The sequence below is a fragment of the Macaca thibetana genome, chromosome 4, assembly GCF_024542745.1.
Source record: "Macaca thibetana thibetana isolate TM-01 chromosome 4, ASM2454274v1, whole genome shotgun sequence".
NCBI classification, from domain to species: Eukaryota; Metazoa; Chordata; class Mammalia; order Primates; family Cercopithecidae; genus Macaca; species Macaca thibetana.
This window is the reverse complement of record NC_065581.1, coordinates 109636371-109657891: the sequence shown is the minus strand read 5'-3', so window position 1 is coordinate 109657891 and position 21521 is coordinate 109636371. Positions and strand designations below refer to the sequence as shown.

The 21521-nt window shown below is 42.6% G+C and overlaps 1 protein-coding gene across 3 annotated transcripts in view; it reads right to left on the bottom strand.

Moving 5' to 3' along the window:
• Window positions 1–21521, bottom strand: part of CNKSR3 (CNKSR family member 3) — a 112640-nt gene that overhangs the window by 52246 nt on the left and 38873 nt on the right. For all 3 annotated transcript variants that reach the window (XM_050786791.1, XM_050786793.1, XM_050786792.1), the window contains exon 2: window positions 59–222. In XM_050786791.1, coding sequence (XP_050642748.1) covers window positions 59–222 — 164 coding nt within the window. The remainder of the gene's footprint in view (window positions 1–58; window positions 223–21521) is intronic.

Here is a 21521-nt window from a genome sequence, read left to right as displayed (position 1 = left end):
AGAGAACAAGGCTCTAAAGAATGTCATCACGGTACAGATCACCTTCTCCTGAACTAACCAGTGCACAGAGAAGGTCCACAGCCTCCAACACAAGCTCCTGGTGTCCGATCCGCGTGACCCCCAGCTCCTCCAGATCCTGATGGGAAATCTGCAGCAGCTGCTCGCCATTGATCTTCTCCCGTTCAAACTTGTGGACATATTGTTGCAGGCAGTCATCCAACCCTGCCGAAAACAACCAGAAGTCCCATTATTGTCATTCTGTTCCTTTACCCCCACCAAACTGCCCGCATGTCACATCAATCTCAGCAATCACCAATTGTGATGCTACTATCTGATTATCCATGTGAGGCCTACTCCACCTAATGGGCACCTTTGCATGACATCTCAAACAGATTTTCAAGTGCAGCTTAACATTCTCAAGTGATCCAGCAGACTTTTATGATAGTTACCTTTTCATTCCCTGTAAACTAAAGGAATAAACGCCAAACCCCTGCTGACTTAAAACTCTAATTATCTAGACCAGACATGTTGTCTGTTTGCTAAGCAACCCTTCTTTTGGGACATCATCCCTCCCATCCCATGTAATCCCAGGGAGCTTGCCACTCAAGACGCCTTGCCACAGTGGGTGGCACATGGCCAGGTCTCCTGTAGGGCTCTATACACCAGCCAGTCATAGGTTTAGGGATGGACGTGTGACTCAAGCAGAACCAATCAAAATCTTCCTTGATATTTGATATATGGCCACAAGAACTGAGAAGCTCTTTTTTACCTTCCAATCAGAAGTCAAAAGATAAACCTTGGCAATGCTGGCAGTCATTTTTCTCATCAGTTTTCTGAGAATAAATTCATTTGAGAAAGAGAGAGAGAAAATACCCCAATAATATCCTATATACCCCTGGATATAACTTTGCTTAATAAAGATACTTCTAGCCCTAGAATCTTTCACTTAAGTTTAAATAAGTTTTCTTTTTAGATTAAGCTTGTTTGTATCGAATCTCTGTCCCTCACAACTGAAAAAGACTCTAAAGGAGACGGATACCAGCAGTAGAACCATATAAAAAGGCATGGTAAATGGGTTCGCTTATGGCAATTTTTCCAGGTCAAACATTATGGCCAAAAGTGCCATATTTTAATGCTTGTATATATTGACTAAAATGAGTAAGCCAAACAGAACTTGAGAATTATGATTCCTGTACAGAGAACTTGTTTTAATAGTTTTACTGGAATAACATTTTACCCTGAATCAATTGATCTATTCAAGCCTAATAATAAAAGTCACCTTGGTGTTTTAAAAGACCCGAGTTATATAAACTCAATCCCAACACAAAGAATGAACACTCAATTTAACTGGAAAAGTATGTAGAAAGCATGCTGCTGCCCCCTCCCCACCAAACGCACGCACATGCACACACACACACACGTGCACACACACACATGCCCATACATGCACACACGCACACACACACGCACACATTTATTTCATTTCACCCTCACAAAACCTGTGTCATGTGGGTATCTCTGTGAGCTAGCACTTACTTTTTGGATTACTAAAGTCTGTGGATATTAAAATCTGATGTGTGAGGCTAAACTACATCTCTGCCCTACAAATGTTCACCATTTTCCTCCTAATAAGACAGGAAAAACAGTAGTTTTCTGATAACCATTTGGGGCTATTAAATATAGGAAGAGGAAGTAATAAAAAAAAAATCTATGGTAACCATTTGGAACCCAACTCATCCTCCCTGAAAGTGACATCTGTCTAGCCCAGGGGCTAGACATTGCACAGCAAGCGAGGTTGGGAATATTGATATAAACCCAGCTCCGCTCTGACAGCCTTGAGCTACAGGTGGCCTTCATGGCATGTGAGTCGGGCAGGCAGTGGAGGCCAGGCAAGTCAGCAGGTGTTGAGACCGACACCCTACCTGGGCTGCAAATGCAACCTCAGCACCAGGACACTCAGAATCAATCATCTGCAGGGGGGGCGGTATCTATCTGTAGCAGGCAACCATGCCAAGGGACAAGATTGAAGGACAGCCTCCTAACTATTTTGTTCCCATCTTGTGGATGAAAGAATTAAGGCTCACCGAGGATACATAACCTGTCCACAGTCATATAGCTGGTCAGATGCCAAGAAAAGGGCTGATGCAGAAGAAAAGAGGTCAAATGCAAGTTAGGGTCTGTTGGACACAGCCTCGTTCTTCTGCATTTTCTCGCAAACATGACATAATAACCCAGGATTATAAAAATTCTTCTCCAGCAACTTCTTAAATGAGCAGTAAAGTCTAACCACAAGACAGTTATTAAAATAGAATTACAGAATCTTAGAGTCACTTAAAAGGCACTTCAGATCCCAATGAGTACAAAAAACTGAGAAAACACAGACAAAACAGAAATTACTGTGAAGTTTACCCAGAATCACTTAGCCAGTTCTAAGCCTGATCATGATCTTCTCCTCTCTCTCAGGACGCTGTCCTCCCTAGCCTACTTTTAAGCTTTAAAAAGAATTTTTTTGTTTTAGTTTGTCATACAAGTTTAGGACAACTATGTTATATATTTAAAGCCTGTTATGGCTAAACTGTGTCCCCACAAAATTCGTATGTTACAATCCTAACCCTCAGTACCCTGGAATGCATTTGGAGAGAGAATCCTTAAAGAAGGATTAAGTTCAAATGACATCGTTAAGGTGGGCTCCATCCATATGACTTGTGTCCTTATTGGAAGAGGAGATTACAACACAGACACACACAGAAGAAAGATATGTGAAGACATGGAAAAGACGGTCATCGTAAACCAAGGAGAGAGGCCTCAGAAGAAACCTACCCTGCTGACACCTCGATCTCAGACTTCCAGCCTCCAGAATGTTGATGAGACAAATTTCTGTTGTTCCAGCCTCCCAGTCTATGGAGCTTTGTTATGGCAGTCCAAGCAACCAAATACAAATGTAATAACATTTTCTTTCATATTAATCCACACGTGATGGACTCTCTTAAACAAGGCCCAGTGACCAATGGAACAGGTGATGCTTACTGTGATAAACAAGCTCACTGCTCATAATACAAAGCATAACACTGAGAGATTCACATTCGTTTTCATGTACAGAATAAATCAGTCCATTAAAACTACAGTGAAAAAGTATATTGGATGTTCCTTAAGCTTCATTCCTGAATGCTAAGGAGAAATAAAGATGAGGCCAGATCATTTCTCTGTTAATGAACTGAAAAATTCATGGAAGAAGTGGGATTTCAGAAGTAGCTTTAGAATAGTAAGGAAATGTTTGGAGCACTGAAAAGGTTGAGATGGAAGGAATGGTGAGGGTTCTAGACAGTGTGCAGGCTACAAATGACTAGACATTGAGAATTGAAGAATACAGAGCATTTCTCTTGAGAAACTAACCAGAATCTCCTTGAGGATTATGAGAGAAAATAAGCATTGTAACCTCAAATAATCACAAGTTCCCTGAGATGTAGAATTATCAAGCAGAAACATCACGTTACTACCCCTATAAGAATAGAATCTATTGTAGCCTCAAGACTTTGTCCTCAAGGCACACATATATTGAATATGCTAGGTTTTAAATAGTGTTGCCTCCCAGAGTTTTATTATTCCAATACATTATGACCTATTGTTCGGCAGTCCTATTGTTTAGAATACAATTAAACATTTATAAACAGCTAAATTAAACTATTACGCAGTCCCACAAAGGAGGGAAAAGCCTCAATTTCTAGTAAACTGATCTAATAGTCTTAGAATTTGCAATAAACCATACTCTTTTACTTATTTGTCAGATGGATCTATCTGCCAGTTTCTTGCTTCAAGCAATTTACAGAAAGTCTAGCAGGACCAAGAGAAACACATAATTCAGTAAAATTAGATTAAACACATTCCATTTATACAAATTAAACACGCAATTAAATGTGAAGGAAAAAGAGAAGAAATTCTCACAGAAGGGAGCCACAGGTCCCAGGCCTACTCTATTGTCATGAAATCTGGCTGTATATAATCCTAAACCTCCAAGGAAATCCCAAATGCAAGATGAAAACACAAACACACACACACACACACACACACACACACACACACACACACACACGGATAAGAGCCCACAATCCAATAACAGTCTCCCTTCTCACTGACTGGATAACCTGGGGCAAGTTACTCGGCTGTCTCATTTGTAAAATGAGAATACTAATACTACCCACTACAGAGAACTGTAATGAAAATTTAATGTTAATGTTTATAAAGAGCTTAAAACACCATAGAACACATAGTAAATACTCTGTAAATTTGGTTAAATTTTAAAATGTGATTTATTCAGGTCCTCAGTTTTCTAAATGTTCAGAATAAAAGTTGCTGGCTGGGCATGCTGGCTTACTCCTATAATCCTAGCATTTTGGGAGGCCAAGGCAAAAGGACTGCCTGAGGCCAGAAGTTTGAGACCAGCCTGGACAACATAGCAAGACCCCATCTCCATTAACAGAAAAAAAAAATTGTTTGTTTGTTTGAGACAGGGTCTCACTCTGTCACCCAGGCTGCAGGACAGTGGCACGATCATAGCTCATTGCAGCCTTGAATCCCTGGGCTCAAGTGATGCTCCTGCCTTAGCCTCCCAAGTAGCTGGGACCACAGGTGTGTGCCACCACACCCAACTAAAATTTTTATTTTTTGTAGAAACATGGTCTCCCTATGTTGCCCAGGCTGGTCTCGAACTCCTGGGCTCAAGCTGTTCTCCTGCCTTAGCCTCCCAAAGTGCTAGGATTACAAGTGTGAGCTGCTATACCTGGCAGAAAAAATAAATAAATAAATTTTTTGAAACAGAATAAAAGTTGCTAAAGAGACACAGAAACTCCCAAATGCTTAGGTGGCCATGTACCTTCCCCAGAAAGTGTTCCCAAATGTGAGAACCTGCAATCATCATTGGTTTCACCTACAAAAATTTTATGATTTATATCAGAACATAAGCACCATAAAAGTAGTAACTTTGGCCGGGCACAGTGGCTCACGTCTGTAATTCCAGCACTTTGGGAGTCCAAGGCGGGCGGATCGCCTGAGGTCGGGAGTTCAAGACCAGCCTGGCAAGCAAGTTCAAGACCACTGTCTCTACTAAAAATACAAAAAAAAAAAAAAAAATTAGCCAGGCTTGGTGTCGGATGCCTGTAATCCCAGCTACTCGGGAAGCTGAGGCAGAAGAATCACTTTAACCCAGGAGACAGAGGTTATACTGAGCCGAGATCATGCCATTGCACTCCAGCCTGGGCAACAGAACAAGACGCCATCTCAAAAAAACAAAAAAAAAAAAAAAAAAAAAAAAAGCAGTGACTTTGTTTTGTTCACTACTCCCTCCACTGGCGTGGAGAACATTGCTGGTGTTCAATAAATATTTGTAAAATAAACACATGATGCATGAAGAAAGACAAAGAACTCCACATAAAAATTAATATCACACCAATGCACAGAAGTCATCTGCTTTTATTTTCTTTCTTTCCTTTTTTTTTTTTCCCCCCAGACAGTTTCACTCTTGTCAATTCTCCTGCCTCAGCCTCCCAAGTAGCTGGGATTATAGGCACCCACCAACACACCCCGCTAATTTTTGTATTTTTAGATGGGGTTTCACCATGTTGGCCAGGCTGGTCTCAAAATCCTGGCCTCAAGCAATCCACCTGACTCGACCTCCCAAAGTGCCAGGATTATAGGCATGAGCCACCATGCCTGGCCTGCTTTTATTTTCTTATACAAATAAGCAACTAAAGATAAACTGTTGATTGTGGTATCAGTTACAGATATTTGCTACACATCTCAACATTTCAAGATTAAAGGAGGTCATTTCTACACAAAGAGAAATATCATAAACAAAATAAAACTCCAAGCCTCTCAGTATCAGTCTTTGACAAGATACCTGCCTCGTACTAAGAATTTTTATTAATTAATTAATCTCCCCTAAGTGGAGAAAAGATTATATACCTGAAGACTAAGAAATTAAAGTAAATGCCCCAATGCAAAAAAAAAAAAAAACCAGAAACAAAACAAAACAATAACAACAACAACAAAAACCTATGGCTATTCTCATTTTCTGTAAAATAGTAAAATCAGATCATGAAGTAGGTCCCAAAAAACAAATGGTCATCAAGACTTTAGTGGAAAGTGTCCCACAGACCATACCCTCTGTGGCTTTGCTTCCAAGAGCTTGGCAAGCTCAAGTTGGCAGAAGCTACAGTTCTTCAAATACAGGAGCCCAGAGTGGTTCTTCCAGCATTTTCATTGAGTACTTCCACTTGAGTTGGGTTTTGTGCTTTTAGATTGCTTTTTGCTTTCTGTTTTTTTTTTTTTTTAATGATTAAATTCAGAAATCAGTTTAGCTAAAGCTTGCAGACTCTCATCTCACTCAAGACTTTTAAGAACCACAAGTGACATGTGCCGGGCGCGGTGGTTCATGTCTGTAATCCCAGCACTTTGGGAGGCCAAGGAGGGTGGATCACTTGAGGTCAGGAGTTCAAGACTAGCCTGGCCAACATGGTGAAATTCCGTCTCTACTAAAAATACAAAAAAAAAAAAAGCTGGGTGTGGTGGTGGGCCCCTGTATTCCCAGCTACTCGGGAGGCTGAGGCAGGAGAATCAGTTGAACCCAGGAGGCGGAGGTTGCAGTGAGCCGAGATCGCGCCATTGCACTCCAGCTTGGGTGACAGAGCGAGAAACTCCGTCTCAAAAAAAAAATAATAAAAAAATAAAAAAATAAAAAAAATAAAAAATAAAGTGACATGTGATACAGAAATTTGCTCCCACAGGATTTTGGTAGACTATGTTCTTCCACGAGGAGAATCATCACAGACTCACACAAATTCAATTTAATTCAACAAACTTTATGAAGTAACTACTACATGTGAGATGTTCTCTACTGGGAATCAACCTCCACTACAAAAGAGATGGGGTTCAGGGGAAGGTCACTTTATTATTATCTGAACCAGAGGGAAGGAAACAAGATTTGGGTGGTACATGTACACCTGACCACAATATTCTCAGAATTCCCAATACTTTGAAAACCATTAAATGGTAAAGACCTGACACAAAGCTCCTTAGCCTTCCCGACTTACTGATACCACTGTCCAGTATATTATAACTTCCCCCAAACACGACATGTTGCTAAGAACAAAAAGACAGTTTTCAAACAGAAGCGTGACATGGTTTGGCTTCTATGTGAGCACAGTAGGATTAATGGAGCGAGCAAGGCTGATGTCAGGGCACGCCAAAAGCCAGAAAGGTGGTCTACTGGTAGGCCTCCGAGTGCCCTTTTGTGAGATGAGTCACCCAATGACATCACTTGGAAATGCCTTTCTTCTGTCACTCGTTTTGTTGATGTCTTTAGGCCTTAATTTTCAGAACCAGTTGATAAAGAGTTGATTTAAATATAGCAATTTGAGGTTGTTCAATAATACTCTGTTTGAAACCCAGGAGTGGGCCAGATGCAGTGGCTCACACATGTAATTCCAGCACTTTGGGAGGCCAGGGTGGGGGGATCACCTGAGCTCAGGAGTTCGAGACCAGCCTGGCCAACATAGTGAAACCCTGTCTCTACTAAACATACAAACAGCAGAGCGTGGTGGCCTGTCATCCCAGCTACAGGCATTCTCTGCCTTCTGTTCTGTCATTTGTCTCTGCAGAGGATCCCTTCACCATGTCCCCTTCTGCTCGTGGTCACTGTCACGGCTGAACTTATCTCTTTCCCGGATTTCTGCAATAACCTAGAAAGTGGTGGCCATGCTCACTCCCTTTTTCCTCTTAATTCATTCTCTATCATTCCATCTGAGCAAAACCATCCTGTCCTTTACAGATCCCAGTCCATTAGCTCAACACAGCATCTCAAGCCCTTTGGGACCCGTCCTCTTCCAAACCTCCCTGCAGTCCCATCATGCTGTAACTCACCCTACTGGTGAGGACACAGTAAGTGCACCTGTTCCGCTGAGTTTCTCCAAAAGTAACAAAAATGTCACTCACAAATTGGCAAAAACAGCACCCAGGCCAAATCCCGCTGGCTGCCTGTTTCTGCAAACAAAGTCTGAATGGAACACGGCCATAACTCCTTGGTTTACATATTGCCTCTGGCTGCTTTTGTACCACAATGGCAGAATTGAATAGCTGTGATAGAGACCTTGTGGCCCACAGAGCCTAAAATATTTACTACCTGGCCCAGGTTTACAGGCCCTTGGTAGAACTGACAGCAGCAATGAGTACAGAGTGATGATGACCTCTGCCGACCAGAAAAACAGACTCCACCAGTCCAGTCTGGAATTAAGGGAACGTGAGTTTTTCTTCTTTTGTTGTATTTTTTAAGGAATCATTTCATACAGTTACACTGAATTTAAAAGCATAGAAAATGTTACCTCCCCTCCCCCAATGAAAGACCTGAATGTTTTAGGAGGTTCCTTACAACTTTTTAGCCACTTTATTATTTTCTTTTTGTCAGTTCTCTTGAGGCATTATTCATAGACATTAAAAGTCACCAATTTCCAGTGTACAACTCTATGAGCTTTGACAAATAGGCAGTCATGCAACCACCCTATGATCATGATAGAAACATTCCTATTGCCCCCCAAAAGAGTTCCCTTGGGCCCCTTTGCTGCCCACTCCCTCCCCACAGCCCCATTCCCAGCTGCCACTAATCTGATTTCTACCTAAATGAGCCCAATTTCTCCTTCTGGCTGTACTCCCTGTCCTGCCTGGGTAACACTGGCTAACCCACTTAGTTCTGGTTCTCAGGCTTCCCATCCGTGGATTAGCAGGCTTCCATTAGAACTGACACCCACGCACACTACTAATTGCAGCTCTGATTTTATCAGCCATCCTTCGAGGTTTGTGGTTAAATTTAATTTGAAGAATGGGGACCATGATGAAACATAATGTCTGAAAACTGGATTGGAAAGCTGCAGTGTTTCTTACAGGTCTAAAGATCCATGGTTCCAACATATGTCTGAGCTACTCAGAAGTTATCTTTACTTATAAGAGCAGAGTATGAAAAAGGAAATAAACTGCCCAGAAACTTAAATCCTAAATATCCTCAAAGCTACAAAAGAAAGAAAAAGAAAGAAGAGAGAAAAAGAAAGAGATAAAGAGAAAGAAAGAAAGAGAGAGAGACAGAAAGAAAGAAAGAAAGAGAAAGAAAGAAAGAGAAAGAAAAGAAAGGAAGGAAGGAAGGAAGGAAGGAAGGAAGGAAGGAAGGAAGGAAGGAAGGAAGGAAGGAGGGAAGGACAGACAGACTAGCAAATGAATGAACTTGGTGTTGAGAAAAACCATATAAAAACGATGCATTTTAAGTGAGGGTTTTGACCCTGATCAGAGCTGTGAGCTGGGACTGCTGCTCCCTTGGAAGCAGTGGCCACATGAAATCCAAACACATAATAAAGATCCAGCCACCAAGAACTCTGGAAGCCCAATTTAGAACCAGCAAAGTTCTTTCACTTTGTTTCTGAAATGGAATGACTGATTTTGAGGACAAGGGACACCCCACTGGCCATTTTTGGGGGTACCAAGCTGAAAGAACAGTAATGTAGAAGAGAGAATAAAAGTTTAGACTCTTACCCGTTTGAAAAAGCTGATCTACACATTGCTGAAGAGCTACCAAATATGTAGTAACGAACCCACAGCTTCAATTTCTTACAAAAGGCAAAAACAGGCGGAATGGAAGGACAGTCGACGCTAAAGCACTTTCTTATTCCCAAAGCAAACTCAACTTTCTTGCTAGTAACCAAAGTCCTCTGAGACTTAGGTCACCCTGAAGACATCAGAAGACGTAACCAAGGAACAACCACACTTTGAATTTCATGACATAAGTAGAAGACATATTATTTAAACAAAATTTGGAGCTAGCAAACACATCCATGCCAGGATAATTTAAGAAAGTAAAAATTTAGAAGGACTACCTTAGCTCAAGGATTCAAGTTAACCAGAAAACAACAGTCAGATGGGCTGCCCTCATTTGAGGTTTCTGAATGGGTAAGTAATGTGTCCCAAATGAAAACTTTAACCTGGAACCTCTGGCTCTCAAGTTGCAGGGCTCCCAAGCCTACGCTGCCCCAACCCCAACAGATTCTGTACAACTTCCGACCACTGTGAAAGGGACGCAGCCTGGCCCCCTCCCAGGACCCTGAGCTGCTGAACAAAGTCTACCCATGGCGGGAGAAGTGCCCAGAGAAGGGACAGGCGAAAGAATAGAAGTTGGTGTTGTCTGAAAGCATTTTTGGAGGGAGGAGTTTACACTGATCTAAATCACAAAAAAAGAACCGATATGCAAATCTTAAGTAAACTGAAGAGATCATCAGAATTCAGAATATAATGGCAGCCCTCAATATTCTCCTTTGAGTCCTCCTTCCTTGCTCCTCCATCGAAAAACAATGTATGAGGAGATTGAAAGATACTACTAAGGGCAGGGAAGAAATACAACACTGACTTACGTGTGTGTGCGTGCATATGTGTGTATAAGCATATACCTATATCTCACAGCAGACATTAAAAATGCAAAATGAGAGATTCTAAAGACAAAAACACAATTGTAGGGATGAATACAAAGCCTACACAACACTCTGGTAAACGTGTACTTTCCAAGGTTGTTTGTTGTAATTCAGTAACTAAACCATTGTATCCAATTTTGTAACAGACCTTGGACCAAACAAGGGGAGCGGAGGGGAAGAGAGAAGCCACATGTGAAACAGAAGGAATGCACTTTACCCAGGAAGCTGTACTTTTTGCCTCATCTAGTGCAGCCTACTTTTGCCAAAACTGTAAATTTGATTTGGTCTAAAAGCCAAACACCGGCAAAACGATTGTCAGTTCATGCTTACACGGAACGACGGGTAGAATTAACTAGTTCCCCTGCCACACAGCAAGTTTACGTTTACAGCACTGGGGAGAACCAACTCAGCACAGATAAGAGACATACAGTGGCCGTGATGCTGCACCCACTGCTTGAGGGTTAAGTTGGGCAAGTTCTACCGTACGGAGGTGAGCGCATCCATCGCTTCTGCTCCATCTGAGCCGTCAGGATTTCCATGGAAAAACCATTCAGCCAACCCTCTCCCAACCCTGCCATCATCATTTCAAAGTGCATGGTCCAAACAGCCAGGTCTTGTATCAAATTAAACCCCTGCAGGAATAGGGGGCGGCTTGATTTAGTGGCTCATGGATCCCTGCAGTGACCCCACGGAGGGTCAGGTTATCATCATCTCCAGTTTATTGGTGAGGAAAGCAAATCTCAGAGACTATCAGGAAAAAGGCAAAGGTAAGACAGAATCCGGACCACAACTGGGCAAACGTACATCCCTGTGGGTTCTGAGGTGGTCAATGAAGAAATAAGTGGAGGGGAAGACAATTAAGTATGTTAATGTGCAGACCTTCTATTACTGAGTACTTACTATGTTTTTGGCACCATGCAATGCATTGTGGAAATGGCATAATTTACAGTTGCTGTTCAAGTAGCTGAAGATTAAACAATCGTAAACCAAGCAAGAAGAAGCTCTACGCCAGCTATACAGGCCAGGAGAAACAGTATGGCCTGTGGAGCCAGACGGCCTGGATTCAGCTCTACCACTTCCCAGCTGTGTGACCTTGTGCAAGTTACTTAACCTCTCTGTGCCTCACTTTCCTTATCTACAAAATGGAGAGGAGAGCAGTCCCCACACCTCATGGGATTAACTGGATGATTAAATGTGTTAAAATGTGTAAATGAGTTAATATTCTTAAAGCACTTATAAAAATTGCCAGGTATACAGTAAGCGCTATTATTTAAAAAATGAAAGAAACTGGGGCTCAGCTTGTAAGTAACTGGCCTAAAGTCGCACAACCAATAATAGGCAGAGTCACGATTTAAAGTCATTTCCCAGAACTGTGAAAGGAGAGCATGAACCCAGCATCGGCTTGGGAGATTTGGAGCTTTGATGGCAGGAATCTGACATTATCCTCAACCGATGCCTTTTACTTCCTGAAGTGGCAGGAGTTGGAGCAGGAGGGGGTGCTCCAATACAAGGAGGCTGGAAAAGGGCCGAAACAGCTGGGGACAGCCGCCTGGGACAATGGAGCAGGTTTGCCAGGCAGCATTAAAGTCTTTCTAAAATGTTTTAATAGCAGCTTTATTGAGACATAATGCATATACCATACAATTCACCTATTTAAAGTAACAATTCAGTGGATTTTAGAGTATCCACAGAGCTGTGCAACCCTAACCACAATCAATTTTAGAATTTTTAACACCCCCCACCAAAGAAAATTCTGTACTCATTAGAAGTCCCTCCCCCCGAAATTATACAATAAAGTTGTATAATTTCCCCCCACCCTCTCAGTATTCTCTTGGGTGAACCTGTCTGACACTCAGCCCTGAACAACTATTCATCTATTTTCTGTCTCTATGGATTTGCCTGGATGTTTCACATAATGGATTCTGCACATTTCACATAAACAGAATCATATAGCATGTGGTTTTGCGTAATTGGCTTCTTTCACTTAGTATCATGTTTTTGAGGTTCCTTAAAGCCTTCTTAACACACAACTTCAATGCCCTTCCCTTGCTCCAAGCCCCGCTGGCTTCCCACTGCACTTGGGATCAAATCTACAGCCAAAAAAGTCCAGTGTAATCTTCCTGGACGCATCTCTGGCCACATGCTCCCCTAACCACTATGCTGGATGCTGGCCAAGCACCTCGAGCTCCTATCTCGAGGCCTTTCCCTGTGAGGTTCTGTCTACCTCGAATGTTCTCACCTCCTATGGCTCAGGGTCAGCTCCCTTCACATCCGCAGGGAGGCTTCAGATGACCACCGTATCTGAAGGAACCCAGCACTCCATTATTCGCTGTGCCCTCCACAAGCCTTTCCAAACCTGTGACTATTTCTGTGTTTGTTATGCTGCCGCGAGCCCCCTGCCTCCTGCCACAGAGGGCCGGGACCATGCATGGCCACATTATTTACCATTTCGCCACCTGCATTGCCCAGCACAAAGGAAGCACTTCGGGATTCGTTGAATGAAAGAGAAAAAAATGAAGGAAAAGTTCAGCTGAGGTTGAAGACAGCAGTTTGGAAACGTGTAAATCAATAAAGTTGTGTAATTTCCCCCCACCCTGTCAGTATTCTTTCGGGTGAACCTGTCTGACCCTCACCTTCTCACCTTTCTTTCATACACACATCACCAAATATTTATGCAACTCCCTGGCACATGGGCTGGGGGTACTCACCGTGGGACATGAGAAAGAGAAGATCCCAATCCTACAGCCTGCAGTACAGCAGGGGAAGGATGAATCCTTCAAGTTCTTCAATACAAAATTCCCACAAGTTTGCTATGCTCGTGGCTTCATGGGATATCAGCCCTGGTTACCAGAATGACTTAACTGAAGCTTTCTCTTGTTCTCCAGAAAACCCAGGTTTTACTACACTCCAGGGGCCAAGACAACATTCCCCAGATCCTATGCTGCGTGACATGAATCTCTAGGGCCCTCTCATCTTACAGAGTCACCTTTTTGCCGTGCTGGAGGAAGAGTATCTAGGCCCGTAGCTCTGGCTCTCCTGAGCTAAGTGACCTCAATCGGATCACTTGGCCTCTTCACCACTGGGTAAAATGCAGGGGCTGGAAAGGTGACCCTGTGGTTCCCACTGGCCCTGCGTTGCTATGAATCTGTATGTCTTAAAGTGCTATCTTTTTTCCCATCTTCAAACTAATCAGGCACCACCTTCATGACAAACCCCTGATAGCAGAAAGTTCTCTAATAGCAAAGCCAGCTCCCATCAACAGGGCAGGAATTGGCACTATTTGTGTACAGTTAACTGACATGTGCAAAAGTCGTGTTTCCGAGGTTAATATATTATAAGATCATACAAGGCCAGAATTAGAGAAGAAGTGTAAAGCACTGTTACACTTCTTGATTTTGTTTCATGCTTAATAAAACAGAGTTGTGTGCATCGTGCATCTGATACACAGAAAACCAGATCCTGGATTGGCTCAGCTGGGACTGAACGTTAGGGTGGAGGGTAAAAGCCTCCCTGTGATCACTGCACGTTGTCACAGCAGGGACAGCAATGCCCCCTCTGCTGTCCTTCCCACAGACGGCAAGAGCAGGCAATGCCACTGAGGTTCTCAAAAGAAAAAAAATTCTACTCTCGGAAACATTCACACTAACATACAATATACATCGTGGATTTAAGAAGCACACTAAAGAAAGTTAAAGGCCTGGGCTGGGCGCAGTGACTCACGCCTGTAATTCCAGCACTTTGGGAGGCCGAAGTGGGTGGATCATGAGGTCAGGAGACCGTCCTGACCAACATGGTGAAACCCCGTCTCTACTAAAATACAAAAAATTAGCCATGTGTGGTGGTGCACACCTGTAATCCCAGCTACTCGGGAGGCTGAGGCAGGGGAATCGCTTGAACCCAGGAGGCGAAGGTTGCAGTGAGCCGAGATCACACCGCTGCACTCCAGCCTGGTGACAGAGCAAGACTCTGTCTATTAAAAAAAAAAAAAAAAAAGAAAATAAAAGAAAAAAGAAAAAAAGAAAGTCAAAGGCCTCAGTGAGCCATAAAGCCCAGGCTACCAGTTGCACTCTCAAGAGTGACGTCATGGCACGGGAGGGAGAGGGCAGGGGAAAACTTCAAAGTGGTCTGTGGGCCAGGCGCTGTGGCTCACACCTGTAATCCCAGCACTTTGGGAAGCCAAGGTGGGCAGATCAAGAGGTCAGGAGTTTGAGACCAGCCTGGTCAACATGGTGAAACCCCGTCTCTACTAAAGATACAAAAAATTAGCCGGAATGGTGGCAGGCGCCTGTAATGGTGACAGGCGCCTGTAATCACAGCTACTTGGGAGGCTGAGGCAGGAGAATCGCTTGAACCTGGGAGGCGGAGGTTGCAGTGAGCCAAGATTGTGCCACTGCACTCCAGCCTGGGAGACCGAGTGAGACTCCGTCTCAAAAAAAAAAAAAAAAAAAGTGGTCTGTATTTGGTGAATAAATACAAGAGTTTCCATCTTCAGATCTGTAAAATTGACAGCTTAAATAAAATTCTAAAGTCTTTAATGCAAAAGACAATAGGGTCGATCTATGTTACCAAATATGGTTAAGAAGAACTCAAAATTTCCTCTAATATTCAAAAGGATCAACAAAAATTTGGGAAAATGAACATATAAAATTACACATCTAATTACAGAAAACAGGTACTGCTTTCTGTATGGCAGGTACTCTAAGACTTAATATATATATAACCCCTTAAGTCTCCTAGCATCCCCTCATATGTGTACTATAACTGTCTCACCTGGAGCTGAGGAACTGAGGCACCCAGAAGGAGGTAACTTGCTCACAGCCTCACCGAGCCCGGCTCACACCGGGGGACTCACATCCTCACTGCCAGATGCTACCCCCATCCTCCAACACAGAAACGTTCACAGATGTCTCTTTAGCTGATCTCTGGAAAGTACAGTTTTATATAACAGGAAATTATACACATCATTTAAGCTAACTTAGCTTACTGTCTGTGACTGCCATCAGAAATTTTCATGGCCATGTAAATATAAATGGCTCTCCCACCTGAATGGGTCAGACGAGAAAATACTTTTAACTTAAAGACATTATCAAAAGCCAGTATGTGATGAGTTGGGTAGCCCAAGTTTCTAAATAACACTCAACAATACAGCTGAGAGGGATTCTGTAGATTTTTTCCAGGAAATCTGGATGGAATTCTTTCCTAGCTCTTTCGTATTTGAATGTATCTCTAGAAACTGGCCCCCCAGGCCAGTAGGGACCTAAGCGGCCATATGCAATCGACTGTCTCCAAAGGATGAAACACTTGTAGAATTCACAAACTCTCTACCTATATGTTCCAATTTATTTTGAAAAAACTTTAGAAAAGGGCAAGTTACCGCTTTCTGGGACCAAATAAAAATATGGTACTTTAGGCTGTGTACTTCAAGTTTTCTGGGCGCCATTCACATTTCAGAAATAGACAAAAGCAGAGAGAGAGAAACAGTACTAGAGAAAGAGAATGTCAAGTAGTTGTCACCACAGGTCACCATGTACCTGTATATCCTAAGGGCTCCAGAAACAAAATATCTGACTAGTGGCTCGTAAGTAGAGAAAGGCCAGTTCCCTCGGCTCATGTACTGACTTGTGTTTCACCACACAAACAAAAACAAAGGAAGTGCCTGCCCCACAGAAACACGCACATGCATGAGCAGCAATACCGGCAAAATATTGGAAATATTGTAAAACCTGAGGGTTCATACTCCCAGAGTCCAGGACCCAGCCTTGGCCCTTACGGAAACAGCTAGGTGATCCCTTACAGAAAACATGTTGGGGATGGGGGGATGGGGGGAACAGAAGGAGGAGTTAAAAAGACCTCTTGAGCTATTGTCCTCCAATTGCTTTTTCAGTGTTTGTTTTGTTTTTGAGACAGGGTCTAGCTCTGTCACTCAGGCTAGAGTGCAGTGGCGCAATCATGGCTCACTGCAGCCTCCACCTCCCAGGCTCAAACGATCCTTCTGCCTCAACCTCCCAAGTAGCTGGGACTACATTACACACCATCATACCCAGATAATTTTTTTTGCATTTTTCTGTAGAGACAGGAATTCGATATGTTGCCCAGGCTGGCTCAAACTCCTGGGCTCAAGTGATCCACCCACCTCAGCCTCCCATAGTGCTGGGATTACAGGAGTGAGCCCGGCCTACTTGTATTTTTTTATGGAAGAGAAGAAAATATGGGAGTGCCACTCCAAGGGAAAGAGCTAAGCAAAGAGAAAACAAACAGGACAGGCAGGCACGAGGCAGCAAAGAGGAAGGTCAAACTTTGGGGAAGATGAAAAGCAGATTAGAAGGCCACTCTGTTTCCAGTTAGAGCCCTCAAATGGCTTCCACAGCCATTCCCAAGAGCAGTCTTTAAGTGAAACAGCAGTTACTGAGACCTTTCCCATGGAACCACCCACCGCATCCTCCCCAGATACCCGTCGGGAGTCAGGGATACTTAAATCACCTCCATCCCTCATGACCCGTTTCATGTTTTGGAGAGGCACAGCGCTGCCAATTATATAAAAGCTTTCTGCTTGGCAGTCCTAAAAGAATGACATTTTCCCCAAAACAAAGAATTCATTCCATCTGAACCAACTTGTATTTATTTAGCCAGGACATATGCATCTACTAGATGCTACAACTATGTAACACTCCCCCGTGTAGGGCTTACAGATGCCTTCAGGGGTTCTCATGATACACACTGTCAACAGGTGGTCCTGAAGAGCATCAACAACTGGAGATGCCATCTTCTCCTTACGATCGTCACAGCTGTTTAGTGACTTAAGCAAGAAGCAGAGGTCATATTCCTAAGAGGTAACTCCTTGAAGTGATTTTGCACAAGGCTTATGCCTTGATGGGAAAATCACACATTAGAATGACAGTCTTCTATTGAAAAAGAAGTATTTCATTTCAAGTTTGTTTTCATATGTTACTTATATACATATACCATATAAGTATGTAAAGTATGTGGTTAGGCCCATTATAAATATATATGCATGCATATATATATATGTGTGTGTGTGTGTATATATATATGTATATATTTGATTGTTTTGAGATGGAATCTCGCTCGTGTTGCCCAGGCTTGAGTGCAATGGCGCGATCTCGGCTCCCTGCAACCTCCGCCTCCCAGGTTCAAGCAAGTATCCTGCCTCAGCCTCCTAAGTAGCTGGGATTACAGGCGCCTGCCACCACGCCTGGCTAATTTTTGCACTCTTAGTAGAGATGAGGTTTCGCCATGTTGGCCAGGCTGGTCTCAAACTCCTGACCTCAGGTGATCCACCCACCTTGGCCTCCCAAAGTGCTGGGATTACAGGTGTGAGCCACCACACCCGTTTTTTGTTTTGTTTTGGTTTTGTTTTGTTTTGTTTTGAGACAGGGTCTCATCCTGTCACCCAGGCTGGAGTGCAGTGGCTCGATCTTGGCCCAATGCAGGCTCTGACTCCCAGGTTCAAGTGACTCTCCTGCCTCAGCATCCCGAGTCACCAGGATTCAGGCACGAACCACCACACACAACTAATTTTTGTATTTTTAGTAGAAAAGAGGTTTCATCATGTTGGCCAGGCTGGTCTCAAACTCTTGGCCTCAAGGATCCACCCTCCTTGACCTCCCAAAGTGCTGGGATTATAGGCGTGAGCCACTGCACCTGGCCCATATATATTTTACATGCACACACACACACACACCGTGACCATCTAACCTAAAAAAGTCCACCTGTGTATCACAGTCCCTTCTATCATACCGCCTTTTAAATCTTTTTCTTCTGAAGACAACACTTTTTGAAATTACCGACTCTACTAGGATAATGGCTTCCTGTCTGTCACCTCCTCTAAAACGTCTGCACCGTAGAATTAGGGATCTCCTCTTTCTTATTACCTGCAGTATTATCTCCAGCTCCTAGAACAGATTCTTGCTGATAGGAGGCACTTAGTAAGTAACTACTGAATGAATGAAGAACGAATGCCTCACCACACACCAAAGCAAAAGGAAGGCATTATGGAAAAACTCAAATAGAGCGGACACAAAGTCATACAACTTGGGCTTAAGAGCGAGCTTGACTTCTTAATTTCCTATATATGTAGAGAAGTTGCTTAATCCCTAGACTTCAGTTTCCTCAGCTTTAAACTAAGATAGGGTGGGCATGGTGGCTCATGCCTGTAATCCCAGCACTTTGGGAGGCTAAAGTGGGAGGATCGCTTGAGCCCAGGACTTAGAGGCTGCAGTGAGCTAAGAGTGAGCTAAGGCTGCAGTTGGCACTCCAGCCTGGCCAACAGAGCAAGGCCTCATCTCTAAATAAATCTCGAAGAAAAGAAAGAAAAGAAAGAAAAGAAAGAAAAGAAAGAAAAGAAAGAAAAGAAAGAAAGAAAGGAAGGAAGGAAGGAAGGAAGGAAGGAAGGAAGGAAGGAAGGAAGGAAGGAAGGAAGAAGTACTGTGTTTGACAGTTCTTTGCAAATTAAAGAGTACTTTATTATTGCTGTAAATGACATCTTGAGTCAATATTGATAGTGGCATCAAAGAAAAAGTTCACTAGCATAAATCCTTAAATAAGCGAGTTAATCTGGCAAGAGTGAACTTTCTCATCGTCAACACCATTTTGCAACTGATTGGCTACCTCTCAAGTGTGTGACAGTTTGTTTACAAATAATAGTAGAAAGAAAGTATAAAGACCAGGGTTCAGCTCCCTACTCTACCACCCAACTTTAAGTCCTCCTCCCTCAGCACCATCACATATGAATAATAAATATATGAATAATCCAGAGATCTCAGAGTGCTACTGTGATGATAAAAACCTAATATTACGCTTTGTCCAGCTCGTTGGAGCTTGCTAATGTCAGCCTACAATAGGATTTTGGCACCAAAAGCTACACGGGCACCACTGGGAAAAGCACCATCCTATTAAACAATGGGACAATGCCACCAGTCCCCTTCCACTGGCAACGCTAGACAATACCTCCACAAAAAGCCTTCTATCACCAGTCATGTGTTCTTTTGCTACCAGATCTTTCTTATTAAGATGTAATTCACAAACCATAAAATTTGCTCTTGTAAAGTGTACGATTCAGTGGGTTTTAGTATTTTCACAAGGTTATGCAACAATCACCACTATCTACAGCTGACCCTTGAACTAACTTGGGGTTAGGCATGCCTACCCCCTCATAGTAAAAAATCCACGTGTAACATTTGACTTTCCCAAAACTTAACTACTAATAGCCTACTGTTGACCAGAAGTTTTACGGATAACGTAAAGTCTATTAACACACAGATTTATATCTACATATATTTTATGCATTCATGACATACCTATCTTTTTCTTAATTGTTTTGGTATTTTGAGACTATAGAGTTTTTTCAGATTGTTGCAAATCTCCAAAAAAATTTCCAATATATTTACTGAAAAAAAAATCTACTTATAAGTGGACCTGTGAAGTTCAAACCTATGTTGTTCAAGGGTCAATTGTAATTTGATAACATTTCCATCACCCCAAAAAGAAACACCCTACTCATGAGACATCATTCTTTATTTCCTATTCTCCCAACCCCTGTAATCAAGAAACTGCTTTCTTTTTCTTTTTCTTTTTTTCTTTTTTTTTTTTTTTGATACAGGGTCTCACTCCTTTGCCCAGGCTGGAAGGAGTACAGTGGTTCGATCTCAGCTTACCGCAGCCTCCGCCTCCCAGGTTCGAGCAATCCTCCTGCCTTCAGCCTCCCAAGTAGCTGGGACTACAGATGCATGCCACCATGCCCAGCTAATTTTTGTATTTGTAGAGACAGGGTTTCACCATGTTGCCCAGGCTGGTCTCAAACTCCTAAGTTCAGGAAATCCACCTGCCTTGGCCTCCCAAAGTGCTGAGAACGAATCTACTTTCTATCTCTATGATTTGCCTGTTCTGAACATTTCATATAAATCATTTCATACAATATGCAACCTTTTATCTTTGTCTTATTTCATATATCATCAGATGATCAAGGTTTATCTATGTTGTAGCCTGCACCAGTACCTCAGTCCTCTTCGTGGCTGACTAATATTCTACTGTATAGATATACTACATTTTTATCCATTCATCAGTTGATAGACACTTAGGTTTGTTCCCTCTTTTCGGCTATTACAAATAAGGTTGCTATGAACACTCATGTATAGGTTTTTAGGTGAATGTACGTTCCCAGTTCTCCTGGGGTTATATCTAGGAGTGGAACTCTTGAGTCATGTGGTAACTCTTTAAGATTTTGAGGAACTGCCAAATTGTTCCCCAGTGGAGCTGCACCATGTTACATTCCTGCCAGCAATTTATGAAGGTTCCAATTTCTTCACATCTTCACCAACACTAGTTATCATCCATCGTTTTTAGTATAGCCATAATAGTGGGTAAGAAGTAGTGTATTATTGTGTTATCAGATTTTAACAACCAATTTTTAGTAGGTCCTCAGAAACAGAAACTAAATACCAGACAGTGGAAGAAAAAAAATCCACATTACGCCAAGGCAGTATTCTCAAACTTCAGTCATTCAAGTACTACCCTCATGATTTTACCAAATCTGAGTGTCATGTCTACTATTATTTACTTATTTAATAAATCAATTCATTTTTAATTTCATTTTTATAAGAATCTTTAAGTCAATGCTATAAATATGTGTCACATGCCATAAATAGAAATATCATGAGTACACACTTTGGGAGGCTGAGGCAGGCAGATCACTTGCGGTCAAGAGTTCAAGACCAGACTGGCCAACATGGTGAAACCCCATCTCTACTAAAAATATAAAAAGTAGCCAGGCATGGTGGCATGGACACCTGCAATCCCAGCTACTTGGGAGTCTGAGGCAGGAGAATTGCTTGAATCCAGGAGGCGGAGGTTGCAGTGAGCCAAGATCGCATCATTGTACTCCAGCCAGGGCAACAAAGTAAGACTCCCTCTCAATAAACAAATAAATAACATGAATATAAATATGAAAGGAAAGCAAAGTTAGCTAGATGGAACTGTCTCCCGGGGCCTGCTTCTTCATGTTCAAAG